The sequence below is a fragment of the Carassius auratus genome, chromosome 29 (assembly GCF_003368295.1).
Source record: "Carassius auratus strain Wakin chromosome 29, ASM336829v1, whole genome shotgun sequence".
Lineage (NCBI taxonomy): Eukaryota > Metazoa > Chordata > Actinopteri > Cypriniformes > Cyprinidae > Carassius > Carassius auratus.
The window spans coordinates 4,558,540-4,577,193 of record NC_039271.1 but is presented as its reverse complement, the minus strand read 5'-3'; the positions used below and the strand labels follow the sequence as shown (position 1 = coordinate 4,577,193).

At 38.9% G+C, this 18,654-nt stretch overlaps 2 protein-coding genes across 7 annotated transcripts in view; both read right to left on the bottom strand.

Moving 5' to 3' along the window:
• LOC113048471 (B-cell receptor CD22-like) overlaps positions 1-18,654 on the bottom strand; it is a 1,131,192-nt gene that overhangs the window by 860,281 nt on the left and 252,257 nt on the right. The gene's annotated exons all lie outside the window — the stretch shown is intronic.
• Positions 19-18,654, bottom strand: part of ptpro (protein tyrosine phosphatase receptor type O) — a 35,223-nt gene continuing 16,587 nt past the window's right edge. The window contains exons 10-27 of one of the 4 annotated variants that reach the window (XM_026210262.1): positions 15,806-15,917; positions 15,417-15,580; positions 13,842-13,962; positions 13,067-13,200; positions 12,243-12,381; positions 10,904-11,024; positions 9,918-9,986; positions 9,200-9,283; positions 7,820-7,855; positions 7,190-7,271; positions 7,012-7,102; positions 6,430-6,506; positions 6,206-6,340; positions 5,995-6,117; positions 4,998-5,152; positions 4,294-4,429; positions 2,717-2,825; positions 20-1,072 (exon numbers count right to left, since the gene is read on the bottom strand). In XM_026210262.1, coding sequence (XP_026066047.1) covers positions 2,721-2,825; positions 4,294-4,429; positions 4,998-5,152; positions 5,995-6,117; positions 6,206-6,340; positions 6,430-6,506; positions 7,012-7,102; positions 7,190-7,271; positions 7,820-7,855; positions 9,200-9,283; positions 9,918-9,986; positions 10,904-11,024; positions 12,243-12,381; positions 13,067-13,200; positions 13,842-13,962; positions 15,417-15,580; positions 15,806-15,917 — 1,884 coding nt within the window. In that variant the 3' untranslated portion in view covers positions 20-1,072; positions 2,717-2,720. Of the gene's footprint in view, positions 1,073-2,716; positions 2,826-4,293; positions 4,430-4,997; positions 5,153-5,994; positions 6,118-6,205; positions 6,341-6,429; positions 6,507-7,011; positions 7,103-7,189; positions 7,272-7,819; positions 7,856-9,199; positions 9,284-9,917; positions 9,987-10,903; positions 11,025-12,242; positions 12,385-13,066; positions 13,201-13,841; positions 13,963-15,416; positions 15,581-15,805; positions 15,918-18,654 lie in introns of all 4 variants that reach the window. The other 3 variants (XM_026210261.1, XM_026210264.1, XM_026210263.1) reach the window with 3 other exon arrangements.

Genomic DNA, 18,654 nt, shown 5'->3' with positions numbered 1-18,654 from the left:
ACATGGACTGAGGTCTACAGACGTCATTTATTCATCACACAAAACGACTCATTTCCAGCTCATAAGAATACGTACTCAAATGTTTATTTTTTTCCCAAATGAACACACAATAAACTGTGGATTGCTCGGCTACTTGAAGTCACACGATTCACAAGAATGGCACCAAAAGACAAACGAGTTCTGACACGAATGAAAGAAAACCCATCAAGTGAAGCCCGTTCTGGAGAGAGAGTTTCAATCAGTTCATTGAAAACACAATACAGAGTTTCTTTAGTTTCAGTATTTACAGCTCGACGCTTGGTTGATATGACATCTCTGCATCTGTAAAGACGTTTGTAAACTCACTGGTGTCTGGCGGAACGGGCAAACGTGAAACGAACACTCTTGAGCTCTAAACCTAAAGAAGAGACTAATCTGGCGTCTGTCATTTTGCAGCATGCATCGTTCAGCGAACACAACGGAGTCAGTGTCAGATTCAGCAGCAGCGAGCGATTCGGTCTGAACTGTGCAAAAACCCCGCTCCAGTAAACATCCAGACGCTTGCAGATGAAGCCCAGCTTTAGCAGAAATCACAGAAGCGCAGCCTCTCTACACACAGCAACACATACGATCTTCTGCATCTGTCCTTTACACCCAGAGCAGATGGTCAGTGTGTGGCAGTGATCAAAGGCCGTCAGGTTCGAACCGTGTTTACATGTGCATGCCAACAGGAGGATCCGGTTCTGCATTCTCCTCTGGAGACATAGAAACTAACACTAGTACAGACAGAGTGCGATATAAACTCACGAAACACACTTTACACGCATCCAGATGCTCCTGAGATTCACACACTACAGACGAGATGCGGACGGAAGCGGCGTGGGTCCGGCGCTGCGGCGTTCTCCTGCGATCTGCGGAGACGGGAGAACACGGCAGCTCGTTTAAGGCATCGGATTGGTTCCGTCGTTCGTCCGCTAAATAAGAGCTTGTATGGGAGTAAATGAGTGAAGGGTTCTGCTCCGCGGCCGCCGCTCGGTTGGGATCTGGTGTTGATGAAGCACGTCTGTCAACACTGATGTGAGGAGCGTCGGACCTGGAGGAAAACAGAGCGGACACTGAAGCCAGAATCAGCTTGTGTGTTCCTGACATATAATATTAAATAAAATAAAAGATATATAAAACAAATTCCCAGCTAGATGCCCAGGCATCGTTTTTCATTTTCATTTAGTTTAAATTGATGCACTAAAATAACACACTAAAACTGAAATAAAAAAGAGCATCCATCCATCCACCGACCCATCTATCCTTCCATCCCTCCATCCATCCATCCATCATCCATCTATCCACCGACACCATCTATCCTTCCATCCCTCCATCCATCATTCATCCATTATCCATCTATCCACCGACCCATCTATCCCTCCATCCATCCATCCATCATTCATCCATCATCCATCCATCCACCGACCCATCTATCCCTCCATCCATCCATCCATCATTCATCCATTATCCATCTATCCACCGACCCATCTATCCCTCCATCCATCCCTCCATCCATCATTCATCCATCATCCATCCATCCACCGACCCATCTATCCCTCCATCCATCCATCCATCATTCATCCATTATCCATCTATCCACCAACACCATCTATCCCTCCATCCATCCATCCATCCATCATTCATCCATCATCCATCTATCCACCGACCCATCTATCCTTCCATCCATCCATCCATCCATCATTCATCCATTATCCATCTATCCACCGACCCATCTATCCCTCCATCCATCCATCCATCATTCATCCATCATCCATCTATCCACCGACCCATCTATCCCTCCATCCATCCATCCATCATTCATCCATCATCCATCCATCCACCGACCCATCTATCCCTCCATCCATCCATCCATCATTCATCCATCATCCATCTATCCACCGACCCATCTATCCTTCCATCCATCCATCCATCCATCATTCATCCATTATCCATCTATCCACCGACCCATCTATCCCTCCATCCATCCATCCATCATTCATCCATCATCCATCTATCCACCGACCCATCTATCCTTCCATCCATCCATCCATCCATCCATCATTCATCCATCATCCATCTATCCACCGACACCATCTATCCTTCCATCCATCCATCCATCATTCATCCATCTATCCACCGACACCATCTATCCCTCCATCCATCCATTCATCCATCATCCATCCATCCATCCACTGACCCATCTATCCATCCATCCATCCATCCATTATTCATCCATCCATCCACCCTAGCACCCACCCACCCCTCTATCTATCCATCCATCCATCCAGTGACCCATCTATCCATCCATCCATCCATCCATCATTCATCCATCATCCATCCATCATCCATCCAGTGACCCATCTATCCATCCATCATTCATCCATCATCCATCCATCCATCCATCCACTGACCCATCTATCCATCCATCCATCCATCCATTATTCATCCATCCATCCACCCTAGCACCCACCCACCCCTCTATCTATCCATCCATCCATCCAGTCACCCATCCATCCATCCATCCATCCATCATTCATCCATCATCCATCCATCATCCATCCATCCATCCACTGACCCATCTATCCATCCATCCACCCTAGCACCAACCCACCCCTCTATCTATCCATCCATCCATCCATTTGTATATATTATTAATATTCATATTATTCATATTTTAATCATTTTGAGGTCTCACTTCATTAGGACTTGCTGACATTCTCGTAGATGACGTCGCTCGTGTGCGTCTGCTGCTTCTTCTTTTTCCACATAAGTAGGACACACTGATGGATGAATACGTACTGCTCCTGCACACACACACACACACACACACACACACACACACACACACACACACACACACACACACACACACACACACACACAACACATCAGTTCACCGTTCCAGGCCTGGATTCATATAGAAGCTATTCTCCGCAATTTTAACTTGATATCTAACAATTATGTTTATATAAATATTCTGACTTTATATCTCACAGATATCTATCAGAATGGTTTTCTCAGTTCTGCCACAGAATAAAAAATAAAACATGTAACTTAGACTTTTCATCTCTCAATTCTCTCTTTTTCTTGCAATTATAAATTGTGACAAAAAAGTTTAAACGTCTTAATAATTTTTTCTCCAGTGGTGCAAACAAGCTTCCATCGATTCATCCAAATCTTCTTAAAAGAGAAAACAGAGTTAAGACGTTCCAAGCAGCTGTAAGAATGTTCTCAAGGGAAATTCACAAAGTTCTTAAATATTTTCTTGTGAACATTTATTTGACTAGTCACTGATCAATTTACCGAAAAACACTGAAAAAAACCACATTAAGTTGCATTAATGTTATATTGTTATGTTTAATTACAACAATTAACTTGAAACAACCCAATAAATCAATTTAAATATCTCCCGTTTGAGGCCTTAGGACACTTTGGACATTATTCTAACTTTAATAGACTATTTACAATCATTTTCCAAAAGATTCTTTGAAATAATTTGAACTCCTATTCAGTTTTGTTTTAAGAACAATCTTAAGAAAAACAGAAGATTATTCTTAAGACATATACTGTATTTGGGAATATAAAATATTCTTAACATTTTTCTAGAATAAAACAGCAGTTGAGAAGAGTTATAGTTATAGTCCGGCCCTGGATCTGGATCTGATTCGGTTTCGGGTTTTGGTTCAGATTCAGTTTTTGGCTCTGACTCTGGTTTAGTTTCTGGTTCTGATTTAATGTTTGGTTTTGGATCTGATTCATTTTCAAGTTCAAGGTCTGGCTCTGGATTTGATTCGGTTTCTGGTTCAGGTTCGGTTTCCGGATCTGATTCGGCTTCTGATTCTGGTTCAGATTCAGATTCAGATTCAGTGTTTGGTTCTGGATCTGATTTGGTTTCTGGTTCTGGTCCATATTCAATGTTTGGTTCGGGATCTGATTCAGTTTCTGGTTCTGGTTCAGATTCACTGTTTGGTTCTGGATCTGATTTGGTTTCTGGTTCTGGTCCATATTCAATGTTTGGTTCGGGATCTGATTCAGTTTCTGGTTCTGGTCCAGATTCAATGTTTGGTTCTGGATTTGATTCGGTTTCTGGTTCTGGTTCAGTATTCGGTTCTAGGTCTGATTCAGTTTCTAGTTTAGATAGAGTGTTTGGTTCTGGTTTTGATTTGGGATCTGGTTCAGTGTTAGGTTCTGGTTTTGATCAGGGTTCTGGTTCTGGTTCACGTTCAGTGTTCGGTTCTGGATCTGATTTGGTTTCTGGTTCCGGTTCTGTACCTCAGTTTGGACCATGGAGAGCCGGTGTGAGCGCATGTCTGACACCAGTCCCAAGACGTCCACATACTCGTGTTCCTGAATGTGCTGCATCAACCGGTCCAGAGCGATGAAGGTGCCGGTGCGCCCCACTCCAGCACTAACACACCGACACACACATACACACACACATCATTGTTTGTACCATCATACTTTCTCAGTAACACTAGTGAACGGTGGAAGCAAAACCACAAGCAGGAATCAATAAGACGGTCGTGAGCTGCAGTGATTCCGGGCTGTGTAACTCAGTGGTTCTCAAACTTTTTGGTCGCACCCCCTTTAAACCTATAAAAAATCTGGCACCACCTATCATATAAGCTCACTAAACAGATTTTTTTTTTGTTGAAAAACCTGCATCACTTGAAACATAAAAAATAATATACAGAGAATAACCATTCTCTGAAATTTTTACATTGTCTTCTTTTGTGACAAATCAGGTTGACCAATTATTTACTTAGTGATGGGGTAAATAAATGTATAACCTATAAGAGAGAGAGAGAGAGAGAGAGAGAGAGAGAGAGATAAAGAGCATATACTTGGTATATGCCCATACCTGAATTTTGCTTAGGACCCCCAAATCACTAAGTCCGCCCCCCATTTTGAGAACCACTGGTGTAGCTGGAGTGACTCCTGTACCACTGACTCTCACATCAGCACCGGAGTCTCACCTGCAGTGGACCACGATGGGCCCTTTGGTCCTGTTGACCTGCTGCCGTACGATCTGAACGAACTGTAAGATGCTCTCGATGGCGTTGACTGTCGGAACGCCGTGATCTGGCCACGAGGTGTAGTTAAAGTGGAGAACGTCTTGAGTTTCATCAGCCTGCAGGAGCCAGAAACACACAGAACATCAGACAGGAACTCCCTCCACAACATCTACTTATATATCCATTTGTACATCAATTTACATCTAAAACATCACCCATCCACCCCTCCATCATCCATCCACCTATATATCATTCATTTATCATCCATCCACCCATTCCTTCATTTATCCACCCATCTACCCACCCATCCATCATCCATCCATCCACCCATCCATGCATAATTCCATCATCCATCCACCCACCCTTCAATCATCCATCCACCAATCTATCATTCATGCATCCATCCATTTATCCATCCACCCACCCATCATCCGTCTATCCACCATGCATCCATCCACCCCTCCTCCATCAACCATCTATCCACTCATCAATCCATTCACCTATCTATCATTCATCCCTCCGTTCATTCATCCACCCACCTACCCATCAATCCATTTATCCAGCATCCATCCACACACCCATCATCCATCCATTAATCTATCACCCACCCATCCCTACATCATCCATCCACCTATCTATTATTCATGCATCACTTCATTCCTCAATACATCCACCAACCCATCTATCCTCCATTCATCCATCCATCAATTTATCCGTCCATCCTCCCTTCCACCCACCTATCATCCATCCATCCATGCATCTGTTCATCCTCATCCACTCAAACACACATCCATCCATCCATTTATACATCAATCATCCATCCATTTGTCCATCCATTTACCCATCTATCCACTCACCTATCTATCATTCATCCCTCCATTCAAACATTCATTCATCTATTCATCCACCCATCCACTCATCCAGGTTTAAGGCTGGTTGTGTTAGTTGTGTTCCTCACGTATCCCAGTCTGAAGTTTCTGACGGTCCACTCGGGCGAGTCGGTCTCCGACAGCATCTCGACCGTAATCTCTCCGTACGCCACGGGCTCCTCGGTGAACGGCCAGTAGTGGTCACACTTCACCTGCACAGGAAGCACATGCTCTCGTTAACACCTGGCCGTCTCTGTGTGATGTCACAGCCGTAACGGAGCGATTGCAATGGGAACTGACCCTCCTGCGCTCGTTACACTGGGTCAGCATGACGATGATGTGAGACTTCTGCTGCAGGACCATCTTCCAGAAATCGTTCCTGGTATCGGGCAGCGGCCCCTGTGTGGCGATGAACTCATGCGGAGAGTTATAGCCCTGAACACACACCACCACACAAATGAGACACTCCATAACCGACTGCAAACAACAACTTCTCTAATCGCTGATACTGACGAGATACTCACGGGAATAAAGTTTGCATTGATGTAATCAGAGCCTTCATCGTTGTGCAGAGAGATCAGCTTCACTCGACTGAAATCATCTGTGACCAAACATGCATTTATTCACATTTATTTTAGTTTGAATCAATTCAACTAAATTAATATGGAAAGTTGATTTTAAATGTTATTTCAAATAACCAAATTTTTAATAGTTTTAGTTTAACTACTGATGTTTCCATCCACCTATTTCTACGCGCATTTTGGTGTATCGCATAAAAAATTTAAAACAATTGTAAATACGTAACTTCTAAAAAAAAAAACCCTTAACCGCTCAACTACGTAAGATAAATCTCGTATGTGGTAAGAAAACACGCACATAAATGACGATAGAAACATTTACCGAATAAATTCCAAAAAACACGTGACTTCTCAAATATTAGTTTTTGTGCTTTATTCGCAAATGTTTTATGCGATATTCCAATTCTGCGCATAAGTTAACTTCGTAGCTTTGGATGGAAACATAGCTCTTGATAGCCCTGTGTTGGACTTTGAAAGTGGGCCAATCAGAAGAGCGTTGCTATATCTACAGTGGGCGGGGCTTCTCACAGGGCAGGATGTTGGTGTAGCGGTTCTTGGGTCGGTTGACGGGCAGATCGGCCGCTTCATGAGACAGATCCAGACCCACGCTCTTCAGCTCCTGACAGAAGCACAAAGCAAACAGATCAATCGCACGGCTGACGCTGAAAGACGAGTGTTCACGTGTTCTGCAGCGAGTGTGATTTACCTCGAACTGCAGCGAGAACTTGTACGCCGAATCTTTGCTCATGTCTTTGATGTAAGCGTCGAAATCACTGAGCTGAACTGGACTGAAGACACACACATCGTCACATCAAACGAAGAAACTAAATCATAAATCAATACAGTCAACTCTAGGGATGTAATGATATTTAAACATTTTTTGCGCAACATGTTCCATGGGAATCGAACCCACAATATACCTATGAAATATACATTTTGATTTATTTTACAGTGCAATTGTTTTATATGGCTATTACTGTCATTATAATTCTATTCTAATTTGTTTGGCTTCCTAAAACCAGTGTAATTTAGACCGCCACAGTCTATCACAAATAAAAAGAGGGTCGAGTCTCCTTTAACGTTATGCAATTCTCTGTCTTTCTTCTGACTTACGTTGCTTAGATAAGGGCATGGGTTGCAACTCTCAAAGTGCATTAAGTAGAATAATTTAATGTACAAAATGTAAAAAATTTTCCCCCAGTTCTTCATTTGTATTTTTTTTTTAAAATATGACATTATATCGCACTGTGGAGTTCATATCGTTTATCGTATTATGATATTTTGATATCGTTACATCCCTAGTCCACTCACACATCACATCAGCGGATGTCTTTACCTGGTTAGTTTCCTCTTCTTCAGCGCTGTTTTGCTCCTGTGGGTGAAACACAGATAGTCTGAGATCAAACCTCATCAGAAAACAACAAAGTGCATCTCTACTAATAAACATTCCTCAGATCCTACAAACTAAACATGCATTTCCAGGCAGACGGAGCTTCAGTGCTGGCGTGCATCTGAAACCACAGATAATAACTCACAATTACTCATTCTGGAGCATTTAAACCATTAATCAAGGGCTTTTATTAACTGTTCTACAGAAATTAAATGTGTTATTTGAGCAGTATAATTTTTATTTATATAGTAGTTTATAATTATATATAATATTATATATTTATATTAGTGCTGTCAAACGATTAATCGCGATTAATCGCATCCAAAATAAAGGTTTTTGTTTAATATGTGAGTGTGTACTGTGTATATTTATTATGTATATATAAATACATACACATGCATATATATATTATTTAAATTTATATAAAATAAAAATGTTAAAATGTAAACATTTTCAAAATATATACAGTATGTGTGAGTGTATTTATATATAAAATTTTAATAAATAAAACAAATTTATGCATTTAGCAGACACTTTCCCTGGGAATCGAACCCAAAACCTTGCTATATATATGTATAATAAATTATAGCCTTCCACATCACAGTCTCATGTTATAATATGTATATAAATGTAATAATTAAAAATATACGTATATGCTTCTGTTTTTTCTATTGTATTAAATTAGTTTCTATTGTATTATCTTCTCTGTTTCACTCTTTCTTTTTTTCTCTTTCTTTGAGATTCTCCATAACGTCTTTATTATGACTTTCTGATTTATTAAAGTGTAAGTACTGTACATTATTTAAGTGCAACGTTAAATACTTTTTAAGAAAAATTCATATTTAAAATATTTCATTAAAATTGTTTATATATTTTTTTTAATTGTAATGTATTTTATACATAAAAAAAAAAAAAAAAATATATATATATATATATATATATATATATATATATATATATATATATTTTGTTTACATTAGCACAAGCCAATTATTTTCTGTGGAGACCGAGGGCACGTCGCAGCACTCGTATCAAACCTGGAATATTTCTTCAGGAAATCAAGCGGAAAAGGAAAAGAAAGAACAGAGCAAATCGTCTCAAGTCTCTCGATGTATAATCTGCACTCAGTCGGACTCAGAATCAAACATGCAGACCGTGAGAGCGAGACTCATGCGTTAGTGTCATGCGTCGAGACGCTGTTAAACACAGACAAGAGCACAGATGCAGATCCGGCCTCTGATCCGTTACCCATAATGCACTGCAGCTATGTAGAGTCTGTGTGTGTTTGTCTGTCCGTCGGCCGCCGGACGCCGCGCTGCTACTTACCACGGATTAATATAAAAGGCCAAAAGATAGTCAGTCCAAAGGCAGGATGGCAGAAGCGTGAGGAACGCAAAGAGACTCCTGCGCCTGAAGCCCATCCAACAAAACAGAAAGCAAAAGACATAAAAAAAGACCAAGGGCAAAAAGTTGGGGACAAAACATGGTGCTCCATTAGTAATAGTGACACACACAGATGACTGAGCATATTTCATTAGTGTCTGACAGGTTAATGATCGCGACATGCAGTCAGTGTCTTTGGCATCTTCATGATGTGTGAATCTGTGATCGCTAACGCCGGATATTAACACCCAAATCACAAATTAATGATATATTTTTTCACTCTCTTAATCTCTCTCTCTCTTTTTATATATATAATATTATTTCTGTTTTAGAAATGAACACATTTTATAAACTTAACTGCATTTTAAATTAAAAATAGTACACAAAGTCATGTTTCCGTTGCGTCACGAGTCGTGCTCTAAACATCTCAGCAGAAAGTGAGAGAAAAAACATCATTTGAGTTCATTAGCAGGCCAAAATCTGCCTTTACTGACCCTCTTTAAGCTCTTATATTAATCGTGTGTGTGTGTGTGAGCGACGGCTGTGATCACAAACATCAGAACCGATGCTTCTGGAGTCGACACCAACAAGTACACGCTCACTTCCTGTGTGTGTGTGTGTGTGTGTTTGATTGACAGCGAGAAACACAGGAGGCTCCTACCAGTTATACGGCAGCTTCCCGTCTCGCTCGAAAGAGGCGAAATTCACGAAGGTCTCAGCGCCGCACTCCCTGAAATCGACAGAAAACTCACTTAAAAGCAGCACTAATAACATCAGTCCAAACAGACTCGATGCATTTTGTTCATTTGTTCAATGCACTTTTGGTGTGAAAGGGCTTTTACAGATGCCAAAATTATAACTTTTGGGTTTTTTATTATTAAAAAACAAATAAACAAGCCCAGTCCTGGTGAGAAAAAGTAACGCAAACGTAACATAATGCATTGCATTCCATCAAAAGTAACAAAGTAACATAAGTTACGTTTATTAAAGAATGCATCACTTCTAAAAGTAATTTTCTCCAAAACTGTATTAATGCTTTTCTTCTGTGAAAAACAAAGTAAGTCACAAGTGCAAATACAGTGAAAGTGCATGCTTCAAATCATCTAAAATACAAACATCACGGTAGTGGGGAAATAATGACAGAATATCCGTTTTGTGTAAACTACTGCTTTAAAAACATTCTTAAATCAAGACACATTTACAGGAGAAGCAAAACAACTGAAGAAATTAGTCTTGGTTTCATAAACCTGCATCAAAATGAGTTTTTGCTTAAAACAAGAACAAATATCTGCCAACACAGTCAGAAAAATTATCTCGTTTCCCTTTTAACTAGACTTTTCTGATTCTTCATTAACAGATATTAGTCGTTGTTTTAAGCTTGAAAACACTTGCTTTTGATGCATTTTTCATAAGACAACATTTCAAGTCATTTTGCATTTCAAGTACTGGAAAATTATAAAAACACTGAATCATAAATGTTTTTGTCATGTTTGAAAACATCTGAACTGCTTTAATATCAGGCTTCGCTGAATATAAGCTGCTCATCTTTTGTTGATATCATAATACTTTTGTTTAGCAGGGATGCATTAAATTGATATGATAAAGACATTTATAATGAGATGCTCGTTAGCGTGAGATGTTGCTCACCGGCTCAGCTCCATGTGTTTCTTGCGCAGAACCAGCAGGAAGAGCACCAGCAGAATGATGAGCAGAACGCTGAGAACCGCCAGCGCAGAGATCGCCGCCACACTCGGGTTCATCTCGCGCACTGCACACACACACACACACACACACACATTACTGCTGCATTCACTGTCTCCGAATTAAACAGACACTTCAGTGTGTATATCAGATGTTTTCAGTTCGCTTGTCTGAAAGAAGACGTCATGTAGCAAATTAGAGCTCAAAACTATGAAAGCACATTTCCGCCACTTAATAAAAAAACAAGTTTAATGCAACTTTTTTTTGTAATTGCGTGTTATAACGTCAGAATTGCATATTTATATCTCACAATTCTGACTTTTTTCTCGCAAATCTGACTTTTCTCGCAGTTCTGACTTTTTTCACAATTAACTTTTTCTCACAATTCAGATTTTTTTCGCAATTCTAACTTTTCTCGCAATTCTGACTTTTTCTCGCAATTCTGACTTTTCTCACAATTCGTTTTTTTCTCACAATTCTGACTTTTTGAAAAATTAACTTTTTTCTCGCAATTATGACTTTTCTCGCAATTATGACTTTTCTAACGATTCACTTTTTTCTTGCAAATTCTGAATTCTTTCCTCGCAATTCTTATTTTTTCTCTCACAATTCTGACTTTCACAATTCACTTTTTTCTCACAATTCAAATTTTTCTTGCAATTCTGACTTTTTTCTACAAATCTGACTTTTCCAAGTAATTCTGACCCTTCTTGAAATTATGACTATTTTTCTTCACAATTCTGACCTCTCCACTTGCGAGATGTAAACTTGCAATTAGGAGAAAAAAGTTCACATCAATCAATTCTGACTTTTTTTCTTGCATTTCTGAGTTTATATCTCACAATTCTTTTCTCGCAATCATGACTTAATTTGAAATAGTTGCAATTTTATTTCTCAGAATTGTTAGTTTATATATTCCAATTCTGACTTTTCTCACAATTTAGACTTCATTTCTAATATAATTGTGAATTTATTTTTTAAAATTGTGAGTTTATGTCTTGCAATTCAAATTTTCCTCACAATTCCGATTTTTCTCACAATACTGACTTTTTTTCACATTTCTGACATTTCTCAGAATTGCAAGATCGCAGTTGTGCGTTTGTCGTACAATCTTGGAAAAAAAGTCTAATTGCAAGAAAAAAAGACAATGAATTTGTTTAGTTTTTTGTGGCAGAAATGGGCTTCTGTATGAAGCTGCTCAGTGTGTGCAATGCTGTAGAAGTGCTGCAGAGTGCTGGACTCGGTCTGTCCTGGCTGTAAATGAGGGATGGAAGCGTTCTCTCACCGGTCGTGCTGATGGTGATGTACGCCGGGTCACTGATGCTGCTGTAGCTGCTGCTGATCACACTGCAGTTATATGAAGTGGACGGCTGTAGTCCTGATATGGTCACAACATGAGCAGCGGTCAGCAGTGGCTCTCGCAGCTTCTGGAGCAAAACACACACAAACACACACACACACACATAATAAACCAGCAGTTCATACAACGTTCTGGTGTGTTCCAGTTAATACGTTCACAGCATTTTCCATGTTTTCACTGTTATACACTAGGGGGCGCTGTTACACGTCTCATGAATGAGTCTAGAGTCACTCGATCAAAAACACAGACGAGGAAGACGCAGAAACGAACGATTTCATATTTAACCTCATGCATATGAAAAATAATGCGAACATCAACAATAACCGCATTTAAAGATTAATACTGTAACGAATATATAACTAGTTTGCATTGCATTAACTAATGTTAACCCGTAGCACTAAAGTGTTAAAGTGCTACAGTAAAGTGTTAATTCATTCTGAATCATGCATCATGAAGTATTTGTTAATATCAGTTATTGCATTAACTAACATGACATTCTTACATTTTTATTAGTTAATGTGAATTGATAAAAGTACAATGTTTATGTTAATCCTTAGTGTATTAACTAATGTTCTGCTCATTATCAGTTTAGTGTATTTAACAAATGAAACCTGAATGTAAATTATTACCGTGCACACATTTCTCATGTTTCATCATCAAACACGAAACCACTAAGAAACTCCACTTCACTCTGCATCTCCAGATGTTTGCACACATGTGTTGCTCTGATATTGACGAGTAGCTCTTACTTTGCTCTCTCTGTTGACTCGCAGCGGTCTGCAGAGGACCTGATAGAAGTCCACGATGCCTTCCTCCGTCCAGAGCAGCGTGACGGCCGAGTCGGTGGCGTTGAGTGCGTACAGCGACTTCGGAGGAGCCGGTTCTGTTCAGAAAACAGCCAAACGCCAAGAAAACAGCTTAGAAACAAGTAAAAAAAGGAAGACGAAACAAACAGCCACAACAGTCCTGACACGCTCTGAACAGGAAGTCAAAGCGAAACGAGTTATTAATAGAACAGAAAACTCACTCTCAGCAGTAAACTAGCAGCGAATTTACTTTTGGTTCGGGATTTAATCTGCAAACTGATCTGACTCCACAATCATTAAAGAAACTGTAAGTGAGTTTGTTTCTTCATCAGGTTCTTCATCAGTGTCTCATCAATGGATGCTCTGCAGTGAATGGGTGCCGTCAATACAGATCTTAATGTGTAAGTGTGGAAGAACTTTGGCTGGTCTGCTGTGACTTTAAATGCAGTCCTTGGGCTTCAGCAAACACCAGTGACTTCTGCATATGGGTGCATTCATTTTAGACACTTTTTGGATGGGTGTCTGTGTCCCCAGTACTTTTGGTAATATAGTGTTTGTAGCTGGATTCTGATGTGAGATGCTCTGTGAGATGCAATGCTATTATAGATTATGGACTCTATGGTATTTGAGTTAAAAATGTCTTGTCTTCTCCAGTTGGACTGGAGTGCTGTGGATTGCTGTGATGTCGTTCTGACGGCACCCATCCGCTGTCACTGACCCAGTTTGATGATGTGTGGCGCAGACGTGTTGCGGCTCGTCTCGGTGCAGGCGGAGACCGTCAGGTTGTAGATGTCTCCAGGAGGAAGAGTCAGAGATGCCTTCATCATGTTACGAGTCACCTGAAACACAGTCGTCAGGCGCAGTGATGATTCAGAGCCCATAGCAACCGTCTCCATGGAAATGTAAACACTTAACCCATCTTGAGCAGAAAGGGAGCAGTGGTGCACTGTCATGCAGTGTTTCATCAGTGTTGGAAAACACTTAAACATAATCATTTTATTATCAGTATTAATGATAAATAAAATTAGATTAGAAAAAAAAAGGAAATAAATATTGACATCATTTAATAATATAAATATTTGAATCTAATTGTGATCCAAATCTTTGTATATAATGTATAAATATATCAATATATATATATAAATTACACACACACACACACACACACATATATATATATATATATATATATATATATATATATATATATATATATATATATGATAACATCCTGATAAATGAATAATGTCCTCATGTATATATTGATGTAGTTTTTAAACATTTCAAATGTTGGGTGATTTGAGAGAAATATCATCACATAAAAAAGGGAATGGAAAAATCCATGGAAATCATTATTATTATTATTATGATTAGCGAAAAGTAAAAAAAAAAACATGACTTGATATAAACAAAAATAACTTAAATTTATTACTTAAACTTAATAGAAATTATTCAGACTATTTAGACAAATAAAAACAAAATATAATAAAAACAAAAAATTAAATAAAACTACTAAAATTATAATGAAAAACTAAAATAAAAATGAAATATATATGAATATATATTTTTCTTGAAACTACTAAACGTTTAAATGAAACAGAAAATATAGTTAAATAACCAAAAAATTTAAACTAAAAATGTAAATTTAATTTAAAAAAAATCATACATTAAAAAAACAATAAATATGAAAAACTACCAAAACAACTAAGATTAAAATAAACTAAAACAAAAAAAACTAAAACGTAGCACGTTATTGAAAAACTGCTAAATATTAAAAAACACAAACATTTACTAAAACTACTAAATAAGCTCAAATGAAACTGAAAACAAATAAAAAAATACTAAAACAACTAAGACTAAAATAAATAGAAAATATAATAATATAACAAAATGGAAAACCTGAAAAAAATCAAACTATATATACATATATATATATATATATATATATATATATATATATATATATATATATATATATATATATATATGTATATATATAAATACGAACAATTTTTTTACAAAAACTACTAAAATTGAAATGAATCAAACCATACAAAACTCGAAACTATTTCCAAATATTAACAAAACCCATTAAAGTAGATAAATGACACTAAAGTAACACAGACAGAAATGAATGGAATGTAAATAGAATGTAACAAGTCTGAAAAAAGACACCAAAAAAAATAATCTTCCTTTTCTTATTCTGTGTACTTGCATTATTCCGTAACGTTACGAACACATGTTTAGCCGGACAGGGTTAGGTCCAGTGAAGGTTGTGTTCGGAGAGACTCACGTCGATGGAGTAGCGTCTCCTCGCGCCTTTCTTCCCTTCGACCGTCAGCTGCCAGTGTAGCATCCGCGAATGTGAGAGATCGGTGAACAGATCGCCGTAAGTCCAGCGCACGAACAGCGTCCCGTGAGCGTAATCCACCGACGAGATGTGAGGAGCTTCAGGAGCTGGCCATCAGACACACACTCAGTGACTCATTTACTCTTTAATGCTTTATTCCTCAGCTGAAACTCTGGAGTAATTGTTGATTAGTAATATGCATTGCTAAGAACTTAATCTGAACAACTTTAAAGATGATTTTCTCAGATTTCCGAACAGTTGTATCTCAGACAGATACTGATCTATCCTCACAAAGCAGACATGGATGGAGAGATGATTTAAAGCACTGGCACCTGTGACGAAGCTGACGGTAGAAGCATCGCAGCAGCTCAGCGACGGTTCGCCCCACGTCACCATCGTCACACGGAAGTTATAGAACCAGGCCGGCAGCAGATCCGTCACTCTCTGCGGATAGAAATGAGCGGAAATTAAAATTAAATCGGTAAACGCATTTAATCCCGTCGCTCATGATAGAAGGCTGTCCTTCATAAAGCTCTAAAAACGTTCCTGACTGGTGTTTTAGTGCATTTCCTGCAAAGTGTCTCAATAAAATACGTGCAGCATCACAGCGATTGACTGTGAAACTGTTTCATGACCAGAGCAGTTCACTTCCTGTTTGCAGATGAGTAAACATGATCACAATAGTGAGCTTATGCATACAACACAAATCACTAAAATGTTGCAGTGACAAAATATTGCACTAAATTATTATTTCAAATATTATAAATAAGTTGCACAATTGATTCTGTAATACTGGTAGCACTAATATAATACCTTTTATATTCCTATCATTGTTTTGATGCATGATAATAACAATCTGAGTTTCAGATTGCTGGGGTGAGATACACACAAATTATGATGACTGCAGAAATATGATAATTCAGAACACACATTTCCCCCCCGATCACTTTTATGACCGACCATAAAATACAATTTTTCACACAGTTACGAAATATTTAAAACATTAATTATTGGTTATTTCAAGGGGTTACTAATGACACATCATCTGGATATTTTCAAGAAAATATCGGTTTAATTAGCACCTCGGACCTCGACTGCATGCAGAGTCTCATTAAATATGATTATAATAATTATGCATGAACACTAGTATATTTGTATTGCTTCCGTCTCAGTGTGACTCATCATAATTAGCATCTGTACTGATCTTCTGAGCTGCTTCAGGAAATGATGACAGGACCAGGATTCTGGAGTAGATTTTCTATCAAATGAACTGCACCAGACTCGTTTTAGTTTAACTGAGATACCATAGGTTCAATTAGGATTTTGTAATTTAATATTACTTCTCAAGTAACAAAAATTTTAACTAAAACCGGAATATTATTCAGACTATTGAGAAAAAAACTAAAACTCACCAAATCCACTAAAATTACTCAAATAAAGTTAAACAGAAAATATAGTTAAAAACTGAAACAAAACCTTTACATTTTTTAGTAGTTTTAGTTTAGAAATGTTGACATGCAACTAGACGAAATAATTTATTTACAGTGTGATGGATGGATGGTGAATGATGAATATAAAGATGGATGGATGATGGATGGATTGATGGATTGATGGATGATGGATGATGGATGATGGATGGATGAATGATGGATTGATGGATGGATGGGTGGATGATGGATGGATGGATAGATGGATTGATGGATGGATGGATGAATGATGGATTGATGGATGGATGGATGGATTGATGGATTGATGGATGGATGGATGATGGATGGATTGATGGATGGATGGATGATGGATGATGGATGGATGGATGGATGGATGGATGGATGGATTGATGGATTGATGGATGGATGAATGATGGATTGATGGATGGATGGGTGGATGATGGATGGATGGATAGATGGATTGATGGATGGATGGATGAATGATGGATTGATGGATGGATGGATGGATGGATGGATGGGTGGATGGATGGATGGATGGATGGATTGATGGATTGATGGATGGATGGATGAATGATGGATTGATGGATGGATGGATGATGGATGGATTGATGGATTGATGGATGATGGATGATGGATGGATGGATGGATGGATGGATGGATGGATTGATGGATTGATGGATGGATGAATGATGGATTGATGGATGGATGGGTGGATGATGGATGGATGGATAGATGGATTGATGGATGGATGGATGAATGATGGATTGATGGATGGATGGATGGATGGATGGATGGGTGGATGGATGGATGGATGGATGGATTGATGGATTGATGGATGGATGGATGAATGATGGATTGATAGATGGATTGATGGATGATGGATGGATGATGGATGGGTGGATGATGGATGGATGGATAGATGGATTGATGGATGGATGGATGGATGGATGGATGGATGGATGGATGGATTGATGGATTGATGGATGGATGAATGATGGATTGATAGATGGATTGATGGATGATGGATGGATGATGGATGGATGGATAGATGGATTGATGGATGGATGGATGGATGGGTGGATGGATGATGGATGGATGGATGGATGATGGATTGATGGATGGATGGATGGATGGATGAATGATGGATTGATGGACAGATGGATGGATTGATGGATGGAGTGATGGAGTGATGGATGGAGTGATGGAGTGATGGACTGATGGATGGAGTGATGGACGGACGGATGGATGGATCATGAATTGATTGACGGATGGATGGATGGATGGATGGATGATGGGTGAATGGAAGTATGGATTGATGGATGGACGGATGGATTGATGGATGCATGGATGGACGGATGGTTGGATGGATGATGAATTGATGGACGGATGGATGGATGGAGTGATGGAGTGATGGACGGATGGATGATAAATTGATGGACGGATGGATGGATGGACGGATGGATGGTTGGATGATGAATTGATGGACGGATGGATGGATGGATGGATGGATGAATGGATGGATGGACGGATGGATGGATGGATGAATGGATGGATGGATGGACGGATGGACAGATGGATGGGTGGATGGATGAAGGATTGATGGACAGATGGATGGATAGGTGGATGATGGATGGATGTAATTATATCAAATAATGTTGTGCATAATGCAGGACTTTTAATTACAAACAAGCCTGAAATGAACCAGGACTTTTATTTTGAAACACAAGGCTGTA